The sequence below is a fragment of the Dermacentor albipictus genome, chromosome 3, assembly GCF_038994185.2.
Source record: "Dermacentor albipictus isolate Rhodes 1998 colony chromosome 3, USDA_Dalb.pri_finalv2, whole genome shotgun sequence".
Lineage (NCBI taxonomy): Eukaryota > Metazoa > Arthropoda > Arachnida > Ixodida > Ixodidae > Dermacentor > Dermacentor albipictus.
The window spans coordinates 4,822,923-4,839,780 of record NC_091823.1 but is presented as its reverse complement, the minus strand read 5'-3'; the positions used below and the strand labels follow the sequence as shown (position 1 = coordinate 4,839,780).

The window sequence follows — 16,858 nt, the reverse complement described above, 5'->3', positions numbered from 1 at the left end:
GTGGCTACTATCATTGTCGCGCGCGATTTATTGCGTGCTCACGAGTGCAGATGAAAAGAATCGAAAGGCGGCTTTTGTGTTTTTGTTAACCACAACCATTATAAAGTCTACCCATAATAAAGGCAAGTTTGGTTGTACCTCTTTTTGTCATGGAAGTGCGGAAAGTGATGAAATGAGGCATCTACTTAAGAATGTTCGGTGCGTGCAGACCGTTTGGCTTCTCTTGAGTCGTTCGCGTAGCATTCGACAGATGGTAAGTGCGATCATTATTAGCTAGACTTGGCACACAACATATCGCTGCGGCAAGTTCGGGGTGTGATCATTACACGAGAAATTTTAAAAAATCGAATTTTGACGACAATATTCAGGGGTGCAATCATTACGCGAGTGCGATCATTATGCGAGTAAATACGGTATTAAAAAGATCACTCGTGCTGCCACGTGAGCAGGATGGTTCTAACAAAAAAAACCGAAAGAGCTAAACCATTTTTAATTACTGCTATTGGCCAGATATTTCCAGCCATTTTCTGTACATTCCACTGAGCCAGGTTTTACCATAGCCTCATTTCAATCTAACTGTGTCGAATTCACGAGTTTATCATGCATCCTGGCAGCATCCATTCCTGCTTGTCACACTGGTTTTGTTAAAAGATGACTCTTCCATTTTCCCTCATGGGCCTCTCTTCATCCTGCGAGGCCCACACACGCCTTCCTCGCATCAGTGATTGACAGAGGTTGTGCGACTGACTGAGACTGGTGACCAAGGAACGTCTCATGGCAACCAAGGAACGACCCATGGCCACCAATGTTCACACTGATGAGCACGACCCTTTCATCGCCACACCAAAGTGTCTCACGACTGAGGCCGTTCACATCTGCTTGCACCACCATCGCCACGTAAAAGAAGCATCAGCATAGACAGAGATCCTGCTCCTACACTGCTGATTGGTTGCCAAGCTTGTAACTGCATTCGCGAGGCTGATAAAATATAGCAGTGAGCAACTGACTCAAAATGGTTGCTTTTCATCTAAAGCAACCAATCTGCAACCATTTGCAGCCTGTTGCTTTTAACTTGGTTGCGTGACCTCTGCATGTCGCTAGTATGAATGCCTCCAAGTCTGAGCCATTGGAAACCAGCAGAGGATTGTTCTTTAAATGCAGGCATAGAAAACATGGGCATTAGGGCAACAAAAGGACACTGCAAGCACCTGTTCATCCCTCTTGTGTCCCATGTTTTCTTTCTTTTTATTATTATGAATTAGCTCTCTGAGCAAACTACAGCATTCAATATGAAAGGAACTAAATTGTACCTGGTGGCTTAAATGGCAACGGTAGGGAATGAGTCAAGGAACTGTACATTGCTAATATCAAGACTGCCTTCAAGTACTGTGTGAATGTGAACTAGCTGCGTCATTTTTATACATTAAAGGCATCCTAGCTTTAGGCAGAAGTTTGCACCAACATGAAAGCATTCCCACCAATGCATAAGAGCATTTGCACTGACCCAAAAATGATTGAAAAGTTCAAGCTAAAAGATACTCTAGTAAAAATGAAGTGGAGTGGTCAAGGGTGGCAATTCTGACACAACAGAAACATGGCACCACCTTTTTCACAAGCTGTGATTGCAAGTACTTAGGAAGACAAGATATGTACACAGAGATCAGGTGAGGAACACAAGACATGACATCTAACTAGGGTGCAATACCTTCTACCAAATTTCCTCTTCTTGAGTACTACTGTGCTTGAACACACTTTGAGGACACCCAACCTGCATGGTCAGCTGTTGGAGGCGCATGCAGTTGCAACGAAGAGAGCCAATATAGATGCTTGGAAGAGTGTGCACTCACCCATTCCTTTGGATCCACACCTTCAAACATATCCTGTGGGAGGGCGTCGTGCTGGTTGGCTATCTTGGACTTCATGGAATTTATTATCTGCACCAACAACACCCACAGTTAAGTACTGCACAATGATGAAATTGGGCAATGCCCATCATAACTGTTCACACAATCACAGTGTAGCACGTGCTGGACATGGCTTGATCTAATGTCATATATGTGTACATACAATTACAACTGCAAGCCTGAAAGAAAATGGTCCATGTTAAAGCAAGCTTGGCACATGCAGGAAACCACACTTGAAAAGACATTACGCTCTCTCCAAGCAATTCTTTTTGAAGACCAGGGCAGTAAGGCCTTAGATTCTTAGATGTTTCGGTACAGTGACATTTTAAGCCACAGTGTATGTTCAAAATAAGTACGGCACTTGCAGTTTCAGCTCTAACAATGAAGCACCAAAAAGGAAGATGCTGCCAAGCAGAATTTTTATTTCATCCAACAGTTATGTATCTTCCCACAACTTCACGTTTTACAACTTCACAGCAGCTTTATCACTGATTTATTTGCATCATCTGCCTGTTCAAGTCCCCTGCAGCACCAAGACCTCTCCCGGGGTCTGCAATTCTGCTCGTGAACTTCCTAATCCACGCTACTGGTTTTACCTATTTTACACATTGTTTCCTCTTCCGTCACCCAATGCCAAATGTGCACAACACAGATGTGCACAACTGGGACAGTAGCAGTGACATGTGCAAGGCAGCTTACTGCATGAGTTGCATCAACATGAAAGTGTTCATCATCATCATCATCATCCTGGTTACGCCCACTGCAGGGCAAGGGCCTCTCCCATACTTCTCCAAATACCCCGACCCCGGTCATGTACTAATTGTGGCCGTGTTGTCCCTGCAAACTTCTTAATCTCATTCGCCCACCTAACTTACTGCCGCCCCCTGCTACGCTTCCCTTCTCTTGGAATTCAGTCCGTAACCCTCAATGACCATCGGTTATCTTCCCTCCTCATTACACGTCCTGCCCATGCCCATTTCTTTTTCTTGATTTCAACTACGGTGTCATTACCTTTCGTTTGTTCCCTCACCCAATTTGCTCTTTTCTTACCCCTTAACGTTGCACCCATCATTCTTCTTTCCATACCTCTTTCCATATCTTGTCTTCGACAATTTAAACACAAGCGCTTTTTGGGAGTCATTATCGACTACCGCCTACAGTGGCGACGAGCTGTGGACTCGGTTGTGACATCGATATCTTCGCGTCTCAATGTAATCCGTAGAGTTGCAAGTGAGCAATGGGGAAATCACCCTTCTTCAATGATCAGGTTGCACGACGCACTAGTGACGAGTCGAATAATGTATCAGCTCCCTTTAATTTCCCCATCGATATCACAGCTGGAACGACTTGAGGTTCTGCACAGAAAGGGCCTAAGAAGGGCTCTTGGCGTTCCGCAGACTGCTCCTAACAATGCAGTACTTTATGAATCTCTATCGAGACCTCTTAGCTTAGTCGCTTCACAAAGGTTATTGATGCAAATTGGCCGCCTCAAACAGACGGCAGCCGGCCGAGCCCTTCTACAGCGCCTTCGAAAGAGATCCGAGTCCCGAGCGTACTTGGCCCTTAATACTCTTGGTTACCTGGGTCTTGACGCTAGAGGTCGAACTAAGAGGTCGAAACCACCTTGGTCTTTCGCGAGCCTCGATAGTTCGTTGGCAGTTCCTCACGTTCGTGCTAAGCGGAGTTCTCCTTTGGCAGCAACGCGTTCGCTCGTACTGGAACATCTTGAAACGGAATATGCACGTCATCTTCAAATTTTTACTGATGGCTCTGTGGACAAGGTCAGAGGATCTAGTGCAGCTGCTTTTCACATTCCCTCTTTGAACTTTGATTGGTCCGTTCGCTTCACTGCAGTCGTGTCCTCCACAACGGCCGAAAGCGTTGCCATTGAGGCAGCTCTCAAAAAGCTACGGTTTTGTACGCCTCAACCTGTGGTCATTCTTACAGATTCGAAATCCGCCCTTCAAAGGTTAGAGCACGGATTCCCAACTGATGCCTTATCTCTAAGCTCCCTACGTTCGGTGCAAAATCTCAGTGTCAAAGGCTTCTCCATACGATTCCAATGGGTGCCATCACACATAGGTATCATAGGCAACGAGATGGCGGACAGCCTCGCCCATAGAGCGCTGTCTGGGAATCCTTCAAGAAAAGTGCCTCAAGAAGACGGGAGACTCTTCAGAGAAGCGGTGTCGTGCCACTTCAGTTCTTTGTGGAGCTCACCTCACAAGCCATGTGTGATCAAGGGTCTCCAAAGAAACCAAGCAACCTTACTGCTCCGCATTCGCACAGGCTCTGCTCGTACCCCTGCGTGGATGTTTAAGACTGGCCTGGCATTACCACCATTATGTTCAACGTGTGGTGTGTGTGGTGACATAGAACATTACCTAATGTGCTGTACAGTGTATAACGCGGAAAGGAGGGTGTTATTCGGGTCCCTCAAGAACACAGGACTTCCTCACAGTTCGCTTCAGGACATAGTTTTCCCGCGCGGGAACCGGTTGTGTAGGAAGGAGGTCTCTCGCCTTCTGTTAAATTACCTACAGGACACGGATTTGGCTTCCACATGGTGAACTGAGGAGTGCACTTTTGTAATTGGGAGGTCTGTGTCGGATTACGTGATTTAATTATTTTAAGTGTCGCTACGGTGGAGCAATTGCCGGCAGCAACTGCAAGGCTAATCCCACCAGTAGCCTACACCAACTCAACTCAACAACTCAACTCGTTGCGTCGTCCTCAACGCCTTTCTTTATTGGGATTTTGTTGCTTTCTTTATGGAGGACTACGGTGGCTGTGGAGCCGCTATAGATATCTTCTCATAATCAATGAAAGCTATATATAAGGGTTGGTTATATTCAGCACATTTCTCCTGATCACCTGAGTGATAGTGTGAATATGGTCCATTGTTGAGTAGCCTTTACGAAATCCTTCCTGGTCCTTTGGTTGACGGAAATCTAAGGTGTTCCTGGTTCTATTTGTGACTACCTTAGTAAATACCTTGTAGGCAACCGACAGTAAGCTGATCAATCTATAATTTTTCAAGTCTTTGGCATCCCCTTTCTTATGAATTAGGGTTATGTTAGCATTCTTCCAAGATTCCAGTACGCTCGAGGTCATGAGGCATTGCGTATACAGGGTGGCCAGTTCTTCTAGAACAATCTGCCCACCATCCTTCAACAAATCTGCTGTTAACTGATTCTCCCCAGCTGCCTTCCCCCTTTGCATAGCTCCCAAGGCTTTCTTTACTTATTACGGCATTACTTGTGGGATTTTAAATTAACAGGCCCACAACAAGTTAGTTACGTGGGACCTTTGCTCTTGCGACTTCTCATTCTCGCGTTTTGTGGACATCTACCCGGTTAGCCCTAACACAGCGGGCATGCATACTCGATCGGTCTTGCAGTGAGCTTTAGCCCGCAAGTGCCACGACTGTCGCACTGTGCTGTATCTTAGGTTAATAAAACCGCATCTTCTGGCAATCTGACTCTGGAGCCTTCTCTGCACCGTTTCATTGCACCGTTTCATTGCACCGTGTCGGAGAGTCTATGAAAACTGCCGCAGTGCCTTTGTGCGTTGCACAATGGGGGAGCGTCGTGTCCTTTCATGACTGTCACTTGTAGGTGAGCCACAAGTGGCTCTCCCCTACTGGCACACGTACCCAGCGACCCAAGTTGGCATCAGAGTTTCACTGAATCGTTTCATTGAATAAAACCTCATTAAATCAGATTTTACGGTCTGAAAAATATTTCCGAATTAACTGAATGTCGAATTATTGAGGGTATCAAGAAAACAAATAAATGCTTACCTCATGAATAGGAATTTATTTGCTGAACGAATGAGCAAATTCTGTTTCTGTATTGTACAAAAGCAGTGCAGAAAATGCAATTCTCATCATCTTGTGACTGATTAGCGCTAGCAGCGGCAAATGCCTCGCGATTTCCTTCGGAGCGCAGCCGCGACGCATACCTTCATTTGAGACACGCTTTTCACTACTGCGTGCACATCCCTGTTATTTTTTCACGAGTGAGTCGGTCACCAACAGATCGTCCATCCATAGTGATTTAGCCGGTACTCTTCATCCACGACACCTCTGCAGTTAAAACTCAGTCAAAACGAAACTACTATTTGCTGCGAGCACTCCGGACAAAACTGTGGCAGCTACCTACACCATCATGGACGATGACCTTGCAGTTCTGAAGGCTGATGCATGCACCGATTAAAACAGAACTGCTGCTTGTCGCGACTGCTGCACATGAAACCGTGGTTGCCATCGACGCGATCATGGATGGCAAATACGCACTTATGAAGGCATGCGGCCAATGTGATGTTATGCGCACTGGTAGACGCAAGAATAAAGGTTTAAAAGGCACAAGTAGGCACAAAGCACTCTAGCGTTCATTCACATACAATTTCCACTGACTATGGCGATGCGGGCTGCACCGCTTCATTTCAGCTGAACGCAACTGCCATTCTTGCTATTTTGCATCGCTCATTTGCGGTGCTCGCTGAGCTCCGAGTTGTCCAAATGAACCAATGTGTGGCCAAATAAGTCCGAATTAACAAGAGTTTGATTGCATTAAATGATGCATATGCCTGCCGGGACCAGAGAACGAGTCTGAATTATCCAATTTTCTGAATTAACAAAGTTTTACTATACATACCCAGTTCCACATCTGCAGTGACCTACACCGGAGTGAAAGAGGGCCGTTTAAGAGTGGCACAAATGTACACATTGCCACATACTCATTGACGCAAGTTGGTCCAATGGCTGGTTTCAGTTCCCCCCCGCACTGCAGCCCGATGTGCTAACCATTTGAACATGGACTACTCAGTCACCCAGGTAGGCGAGAAAATGGTTAGTACAAACGTAGACAGTCCCCAGAAAGTGCGTGAGGTACGCTAAGAACGCTAACATAATAAAACTAAGCATTTACGTACAGCACAAGGCAGGTATAAGAATACAGTAGAATAGGTGCCCGACAAGCTTTGCTTGTTTGGGGAGTGAAGGGCGAGTGTAAGCACAGCCACCATGGAAGTCCCGATAGGCATGAAAAGTTCACTGCAGTGACATGGCTGTGGTGAACAGTGCACGGCCAGTTCCACAAGACTATCAGGAAGGCCCACTTGGTGTGATACTGCCCAGAGGGAAATTCATTACTTAAGCAGACTTTCTCCACGTTTGGCAAAGCGAGCTTTCCAAGTCTTTTCCATGACTGGATGACATCATCAGTGAGTCAAGTTGGCCATGACCGAGTGTGTTTTAACAACCTGCACTTGCCTGTTCCTCTTTCTCCCTGTTGCTTTCGATGACTGAACTGGAGAGGGTAATGTCTCCTTCAAAGTCCAGGCTGACATCCTGTGGCAGACTCGGAACATGAGGAGCAGGGGGCCGCACTTCAGGAGCCTCTGACACTGCCATAAAAAGACGAGAGGCATGTGAGCCACATCTTTCTCTACCAGCCGTAAAAACTAAACATTGCCAAGAAATAAAAAGTAACAGAAGGCTTAATGTGAACAGCGCCCGCTGCATGCTGAAGGGCATTGTTGTTGCTAGTCACAACTATCATGTTTTTCATTTCGCACAAAAATTATTTAGGTTATTTATATGACTTAGTTTGCTTAACTGATAAGTTGTGAATGCAAAAGATTATGAAAGACATTAAGAAATGACCAATAAAAATGGTTAATACAACTCAGGTCTTGTGTTGTCCTTTTTTTGCTGAAAATTGCAAAAAGGAAGCCTGTGAAAATCAAAACTAGAGAAAGCAAAAACACATGGCAACACACCCACATGTCACCCATTCCACGAGTCTCAAACATAAACTTCAAATGCAGAGAGTAGATTATTGCCCTGGTAACAGGCAATGACACTTTTTCCCCAACCCCCCCACCATCAGCTTCTGCTACACATCTTTTGTTCTTATCAAATGTGAAGCCCTGGTCGAATGTGCACAAGATGCACAGTGTATACCGGAGGCTATTGAACATTACGTTTGTATTTTAAGTATTAATATTCACTCCTACTCTTACACTTCCTTGGCAAAGGTCTTCAATCATTTGTTGCAAGTCATACATGTGTTGCTGAATGGGACAATGTGATCTGCAAATGGCATATTCATGGGACGCTCCCCTTTGATACTCATTCCTAATCCTTCCTAGTTTGATAGGTTGGAACCTTTTTTATAAGCATGCAGTGAATTGCATAGGAGAGTTTGCGTCTCCTTGCCTGACCACTTTCTTGATACGTACAGGAGAACCTCATTTATGCATTTAAAAAAAAAAATGTGAGGGAGAACTTACTAACCGCAAAAACACACAATCTGAAGTGACTGAAAAATTTGGCAGACTCAACTGTAGTTGACATCTACGTAATGCAAAGTGTTGCATGAATCATTGCAACTCACAATGCCAACGCGCGTCGAGCTGGTGGGACCGAGCAACTGGAGTGTGCTCTGTCGTTTTGCTACTGCATAATGTTTTAAGACAACAACGAGAAATCGAAACAAAATCAAGCTGGTGGATGACGCCAGAATACAGTGCTGCCAGAGCAAAAGATGACGCTCACTTCGCGCCACCTGCAGCCGAGATCAGTAGCGCGTTTAGGTTATTGCCTATTAAGAAGGAACACGGCTTTCGCATCGAAATAAATGGCGAAAGAGATATATTTTCTGAAAATTACATTTTCAGTTTCTAAAACATTTTTCTATCTTATTCCGAAATATCATTACTGTAAACCATATAGAAGTGCTCTAGATAATTTGTTGTATCAGCCAAAGTGGCAAAAAATTTACCAGAAAACGCAAAAGAACAGTGTTTTTCAGGTCACAATATCTCTAGAACGGCACAACCGAGTGCCGTTATGCTGGCCTTATCGTGAAGTGCATTTCTCAGTCTTCAAATCTGCCACTTCAGATATCTCCTCCATACAGAAACAAGTGCAAAAAAGCAAATGATTGAAGCAGAGAGTCCCATACAATAATTTGTAGAGGGAACCCTGGTGCTAGTGTCTACGTGATTTGCAAGGGGGATGGTTCAGACAGCATGGGACACCAGAAGACGGCGCACTTCCGCCCCGCCTTCCTCCCTCACGTGTGTGATATTGAGCCGCAACCGTCGGCTAACCCTCGTAAGTTAGTTGTCAGCCCGTGTCGCCACGGCAAAAGTCCGTTTTATCTGCCCGATTTTGACAAAAATTGCCGCTAATTTCATCCGCTGTAGCCGACAGTCTGTTGGAGCACAGTCCATTAAAAGTGAACTTTGTTGCATTAATACAATAGGCAGAACAAACTAAGGTGGAAATGTAGTCCGTTAAAACCCAAAGTCTACTGTATGCGGGTCCGTTGTAACGAACGCAGACTGTAGTAGATTTCTAATCGAATATCTGAAAATTTGTCATACAATATAATGCTTACAAATTTAGGACAAGAAAATACAGTGCTGCACATGCTTGGAAATCTCCTAGCATTGAATAACAAGAATGTTGCAAGGTATTATTAACTTATGTATATAGAAATCAAAATACACTGAGCTCTCGATATAACAAACGCCACATTAACAAACTTTTCAGAAATCCCCTGCCGACTTCTTATGGTTTCAATGTAAAAATATTACAGTACTGTGAACTTCAGAATACCGAACTTTTCAGAATAACGATTGTTATTCAGTTTCTGTGTCATGTTAATGACCCCTCAGTACTACAAACTAACATTTAGGAATCTGGGGATTCTTAGACTTCTGTGTATCCTTCACAGCAGCTGAAACCGTAGGCTAGTATACGACAAAGTGCAGAAAGCAGACACCGCAGTGCACGGGTTCGGAAAACCCGAGACTGCGCTCAATAAAAAAACATGGGAGAGAATTCCTTTTTTAATCTATTAGTTGACGATGCATCGGGTTTTGCGAGCGCATGCTACACCCAAGCAGGTGTTGCCTACAAAGCAGGCCGCGAGTCATCTTTCGCCATTCTTTCTGTGCCTGCCTCTTTCTTCCACACTTTTCTGCGGCCATACTAGCTACATGCACAGAGAAATGTCACCTCCGTACTCACGGCGATAGCACACCATCTCACTTTGCACTTTCCGGATGGTGTCGTTTACGCACGCTTGCACTTTGGAATAGTTCAGGTGTTCGCCTCAAGTGAGACAGTTACAGTGCCCACGGCAAGGAACGTGAAAAGCAAACAAACAACACGAGACATTGCGCTTGGAGGTGCAATGTTTGCTTCGGTGGTGTGTGGTGGTGGAATCTATGGAAAATAGCAACAACGCAGGCAGAGAACCAACAGCAACGTTTTGAGGATAGCTCAAGTGGTCACAAATTATGAACTGATGGGTTGATGGGAGGAATAGTTAATTTTGGGGCTTTTGCTTAAGGACCTTTCATAATAACGAATGGTTTCTGGTGGTCCTGCATGATTTACTATATTGAGATTTGACTGTATAGAGTATGGTCTACTTTTAATAAAGGGAACACAAAATTAATCTGTTGGCACTGATCACAGCTCATTTCTTGTGTATGAAGGTCAGAAAAATATTTATCGGTAAATTTTTACTGAATAGAATAAAGTTTTGTTTTTATTTTTCCCTTCTGAAACTAATTAATTAGTGATGTTCTGTTGTACTGAATACCAATGAGGTTCTCAGTTTAATAGTGGACCTGTGTTTCGCAGCAATCCTTAAATTATTGCACAGAAATTTTTTCTTTCCCATTCTTAAAATACAGAAAGGCTAAAACAACTTTACAGCATTTAGGTTACCGTAAAGCCAATCTGTGCTGCCAGTCAAAAAAACCACACATCACATGAGGTGATAACTGCTCTGCGCGTAGCCTGCACCGACGGTAAGAGCAGACCCTGTCCATGCCATTTCATTGCCAGGTTCAGCGTGATTTGCCACCCGAGAAAAAATCTGAAATTTGGAGGGTCACGCCAAGTTTGCACTATGCTTGCCCCATCTTCACTTTCGTACAAATTAATGCAAGGACATACTATATGGTGTTCTCCAGACGATCCCATTTGGGATTGAGAGTACTACAGTAAACCTTGTTAAACCATACCTGCATAAACAGTAATTTCGTTTTAAAGGTAGTAAAGTCAGATCCCCAACTCAGCGGCTATTGAACATAATGTGTTTTGTATTCGCATAAACCGTACCAGGTTCTTGCGTACGTATCGGTTAATGCGTAGTGTTTCCACTTTTTGTCATGTAAACATGGCAATGTGTCGTCTCCATCGGGCAGCCCGGCAGAACAACAAGCCTCAGAGATCAGAACGGCCTGCAAGCGCCTTGTGCGTTCGGGCGTGAAGCCACATCTACATCAACATCATTTCTGTGCCATGCCACCGTTCCAGAGAGCATTGTGGCATTGTGCAAACAAAGACTCGCGTCATGCCGAATCTCAGATAAAAATGACGCCGGGTGCTCAGCATAGAATAAAAATTAGACATTGTTCATGCTATCGAACGTAACACGAAGTTGGTGCTGGCACGCGACAGAGATCTACTGTTGACTATGGTATGTGGCATTTGGAATGCGAAGAAGTTGCTTGGCAGCGCTGCTGCGACCCTGAAGAGATGTTGGCTGTGTCGGCTACGAGGTTCGACTTTTCGCCATCATTGCGTCTGTTGTTGCCCAAGTGTCAACTAGCGACAGCAATGAGGACAACACGGAAAGCGACAGCACGGGCGATTCAGGCCCAACAGTGGTAGAATCTGCGCATTGCGTCAGCCTCATGACTGCAATCATCGTGACTAGATCAGCACCCCACAATGAAAAAGGCGCCCCGCGACATCTGCAGTGCTACCGCGCCCGTGCATAGAGAATATGCAACGCCAACGAGGAATCTGCCATGTGAGTGCTTGCCGAGAAGAGGAAGCCGGCTGAAAAGCCGGCTCGCAGCTCCAGTAAGTTTGAGGCGGCGGTTGTCGCTGTTAGGCTGCTGCGGCATGAAATGAAAATAACAGTTTTGTCACGCGAAGTGAATAAATACTGCACGTTTTTTTTCCCTTTCATCGCACTCTCTCCAAGTTTCGTTTTTAACAGGTAAGTGGGCGATCTCATGCTGTTTCGGTTAAGCAGCACTACCGTTTGGTACATACTTTTTCTGAGCTCTGGCCAACTGCAGTTTAACGAGGCTTCACTGTAGTTGTTTTCGAAGTGCCGCATACCTAGTCTATTCTCGCAATTTCGACAAGCAGCAGGAAATAGTTGTGTGCTGTGCACTGCTGCATGCATAAACCACCACAACAAAGTTAATTTGCCAAAAATTTTGGCTTTTGTAGCTGCCGGTGAACTAAAGCTTCGTCTGTTCAGAGTGCAATTTGTCAAATTAATAATATAAGCAGACCAAATTTTGTGAGATAATTTGACTGTTACATCTGAAAGTATGTTTTGTGCATAGATCTGATGTGTACTGTATATACTGCATCTGCAGAAGTGTTTGGAGAGATTGGCAACACTCATTGCTATGGAGCATTCTTTGTGGCCAGCTGCCACAAAAGCTGCCATAACTTTCGAGAAGGTTGCACGAAGAAGCAATCAGTTATGTAACTTCAATTTAGAATTTAACACATGACTTGACAGCAATTTCTGCTGTATATCTAGCTGAGCACACAAAAAGAAATGAGAACCCTAATTAGCAGGACGCACAGCATTCCATGTCAGGAGGCCGAAGGCTGACAAATTTCGGTGCCCGTGTCACTCCCGAGAACCACTCCTTGCTTGTCAGGGTTGGTTCCCAGGTCACACGAGTGTCTGGGAACAGGTCATCCTGGAACAGCTCAGACTGAAAAATAAAAAGCACAAATTAACGGCCTCACCACGACAAATTCAGAGTCACTTTGAGCGAGTGCACTTTGCATTAGCATGATTTGCCGAAAGCCACTGTGGAGTGCACTTGCCACTGACTTCACTGCATGAAAGTGTGTAGCCTCCACAGAAGTGCTTAAAAACAATAAAATACAGTCTACGCTCGTTACAACAGACCCGCATAAAACAAACTTTCGGATCTAACGGAACACATTTCAACCTTAGTTAGTTCTACCTATTTTATTAATGCAACGAATTCTGCTTTTAACAGACCACGCTACAATGGACTACAGGGTGCAGCAGACAAAATTAGTGGCAATTTTTTTCAAAATCGGGCGTATAAAAAGTACTTTTGCTGTGTCGACACAGGCTGACAACAGACTTGACCCCGCCATTGTCTGTGCACTTAAGCCATGGCAAGTTTAAATTTCAGCTGGCAACATTGGTGGCCTCTGGCTAAGCCCAGCCTCTAGCCAAGCCAGCCTGAGGGCACGATCATGCACAGTGTGTTATCACTTGTTGATGCCATTTTGTCGTGTTCTCGTGCTAGTTAGTTGTGCCAGACTGCAGGTGCTGAGATAATGGCCTCCAAAACAAGGAAGCAAATTTCACTAAGCGACAAGATTAAAATTGTGAATGCACGTGCGTGTGGTGAAGAGCAGGCGGACATCGCAAAAACAATGTGGGCTATCGAAGCAGACCTTGAGTTCAATTGTGAACAACAAAGGCATTGCTGGCATGCAAATGTTGGGGGAAATTAACCTTAAGTGCATCCGGCTCCGTGAGGCAACATAACCGCAATTTCGACGTGGCTGCGCGATGTGCGAGCTTGCAATATTCCAGTGAATGGACTACTGTTGAGGAAGTGAGTGGAATATCTAGCCATGGTCCTTGGACACAACAGTGTCAACTTCAGCGACGAATGGCTGGTGCATTCCAAGGTGAGGCAAGGCATGACATTCATGCAAGTCTGCGGTGAACCCAACAGCATAAGTGAGGACGCCGCCTCCAACTGGAAAAGAAATGAGTTGCCAATACTTCTTGGCAGGCACAAGGACAAGGGCATGTTTAATGCAGACGAAAGCGGTATGTTTTATAAGGTTAAACTGAACAAAACATACACGGTTTCTGGCAACCGCTGTCAAGGTAGTAAGCAGACCAAGGAGCATTTGACCATATTTTTTTGTTGCAACGTGGACGAGACAGAAAAAATAACACTGCTGTTTATTGGAAAATCAAAATATTCTGGTGCCTTGTGGCATGTAAAGAATATGTCAGTTGATTCGACTGCCAACACGAAGGCGTGGATGATGAAAGACCTCTTAAACGCCTGGCTGCTGCAGTTCGATAGACAAATGAGCAGAAGAGGAAGGTGTTGCTTTTTTGTTTATAAGTGGTTAAGCCACATGAAGCCACCCAAGCGCGAAGCAATTGAGCTGGCTTACTTTCCCCCAAATGTGACAATGGTACTCCAGCCAATCGATCAAAGTGTTGTGCACTCTGTGAAGGCTGCCTACTGTACATGCCTTGTCGAACGCCTGCTCTATGACATGCAAAATAGTTGGGAATCGAAAATAGATGTCAAATTCCCAGTCAAACTGTTGGCGACGATTTGGTAACAGCTGAAAACTCATGTCATCAAAAAATAATCAAGGGAAAATCAGACATCCACCTGTTCGTAGCAACTGCTACAAAGGCGGCTTCCCCGGAAAGGCGGTGGTCCAGGGTTCGAGTACCGGACCAGGACGACTTTTTCTTCAACTCTGAGGCTTTTCTTTTGAGGAACCCATATGGGTTTCCTTCGTAGCTGCTACGACTGATTTTCCCTTTATTGATTACTTCTCTCCACCTTGCAGGTTTCCGCAGAACTACTACGTCGAACTCTTGCCTTTGCTTCGTGTTGTCGACAAATTCGACTTCGCCCTGCCATCATCTAAACGCCTGGTTAGCTCAGATGGTAGAGCAGCTGCCCCAAAAAGGTGGTGGTCCCGGGTTTGAGTCCCGGACCAGGACAAATTTTTCTTCAACTCTGAGGCTTTTCTTTCGAGGAAACCGTATGGGTTTCCTTTGTAGCAATTGCTAGGACTGATTTTTACTTTATTAATTACTTCTCTCCACTTTGCGGGTTTCCGCAGAACTACTACGTCATCAAAAACTGTTTCAGGAAGGCTGGTTTTGAGAGAAATAATGAGACTGCCTGCGGGGAGTCATCTGTTCTAGATGATGAACCATCAGACCCATCAGTGTGACCTCGGGTCAGGGAGGCATTCAGAGCAGAGAGCTTCTCCGACTTTGTCAAACTTGACAACATTGTTGTCGACAATGAGCAACTGATGGACAAGGAGGTGAGAGCCATGATCGATGGCTGTTCTGAGCTGTCATCAGACGACAGCAAGAAAATTAGCCACATGCAGTCAAGCTGACTTCACAGCAAGTGATTGACCACATAGAAGAAGTAAAAGAATACCTTCAGCAGCAGCAAGACGACTGTATGTTCAAGTGTTGCAGCTGACTGAAATGTGGTGCAAAGTTACTGCATCCTCCCTCATGGACGGTTGCCAATCTCTCATCACAAAGTCCTTTTCGAGCTAAATGTGAATAAAAAGCATTATTTTTATACGTATGAAAGGTAACAAACGTCTGAAAGTACACAAACATTTGGCCAAACGTGTAGAAAGTACACATGCATGTTTTCATGAATGGTCCCCCACCTTTTTTTGTTATCTGACGATGTTTCACGGCATTTCGGCAGTAGTTGAAACATGCAGCGAATGTTTCACGATCTTTTGGCGTTTCAGCAGTGGCCTCCAGTTTCGGATATTACGAACTTCGGATAAAACGGACATTTTTTGTCGGATTATCAGGGTCCGTTGTAACGAGAGTCGACTGCACCTAATGCAGAGTCAGCCCCTTTATCGATATCAAGTATCCCCTCCCCGTACCATCTGCAATGAAAACTGCCATTTTTCCCCTGCTCCCCTTATTTATGACACTCTCTTGTCTTGGCTTGTGACATTTGGTCATGCTGATCGGGATACGACGACTCATTTTACTTCAACTAAGATCCATTCTAAATACAACTTTACTATAATTTAGTGATATTTTTCAAATAATGCCTCAAATAACAAAAACATAATATGCCCATGGATCTGCACGTTGACCTTGCTATCAATTCCAAATGATGCTTTCCTTGTTGGTGCAGCAAGATGCCACAGAAGTGAGACTCAGTACGGAGAATTATTTGATGTTACAGTAAGTTTGCCTGTGTGACCGAGGTATAACGAGAAACAATGTAATGCCGCTATATGCAGTGAACCAAAGGAAAACAATGTGGACACCTGATCGTGAAATATATACCTTGACTCCTGTTTGCAGTGTGACAAAGCTTATGACAGATGATGCCACACTTCCTTCTTATGGCAGAGATTTGTAATGTGTGACAATCAGAACACATTCAGTACGAAGTATTAACCATGCAGCCACAGTTACCACAATGACTAATGCTTTTTATGAAACTTCCATTCCCCTGCAAAGTCTGTTCACAGTACCAAAGTGTTTCACCACAAAACTTTCGCATCTTTTGGAATTGTCACAACACTTCCGAATCAACTAAAATGTCATAAAGTCAAATCTCGTTAATTCGAACATGCTTCATTCGACTTGAGCTTTATTTGAACTGATGCTGTGGTTCCATCATAGTTATGTGTACTCCAATGGGAGAAAGCGCCCGGTAATTTGAATGCACAAGCATTTGCAATGGTTAATTCGAATTTACCACACTCCAACAGTTTTCTCAGCAGCACGCCAAATCACGTGGTGGTGCTTCCAACCAGCACTGCACTGAACTCGCCATAGAGGAAAAGTTTAGGAGAGACCAGACCCCTCAACACCACGTGCCGGGAAAAAAAAAAAATAACTGTGGCGGAAATTTTATCCTCTCTCAAATGGCAAGGTCGCCGTTTCTGCATCGCACCGTAATGCCCCAGCCACACTAGCGGAAAGATGTGCGCCCTGGGAGGGATCGGCCCTGGGCCGATTTATCGCAGCTCACTGTGGCGGGAAGCGAGCCACAAGTTGAGGAGACCAATGAGAGCGGCCCCTTCAGCGACGTACACGCAGGAAACTGGTGGCATGTGGACTCGCCCGACTGCT

The 16,858-nt window shown here is 44.8% G+C and overlaps 1 protein-coding gene across 2 annotated transcripts in view; it reads right to left on the bottom strand.

Annotated features, from left to right (window-relative positions):
- The window catches only part of pod1 (coronin pod1), a 126,759-nt gene that overhangs the window by 6,573 nt on the left and 103,328 nt on the right, over positions 1-16,858 (bottom strand). For both annotated transcript variants that reach the window (XM_065454335.1, XM_065454336.1), the window contains exons 22-24: positions 12,548-12,683; positions 7,180-7,313; positions 1,848-1,934 (exon numbers count right to left, since the gene is read on the bottom strand). In XM_065454335.1, coding sequence (XP_065310407.1) covers positions 1,848-1,934; positions 7,180-7,313; positions 12,548-12,683 — 357 coding nt within the window. The remainder of the gene's footprint in view (positions 1-1,847; positions 1,935-7,179; positions 7,314-12,547; positions 12,684-16,858) is intronic.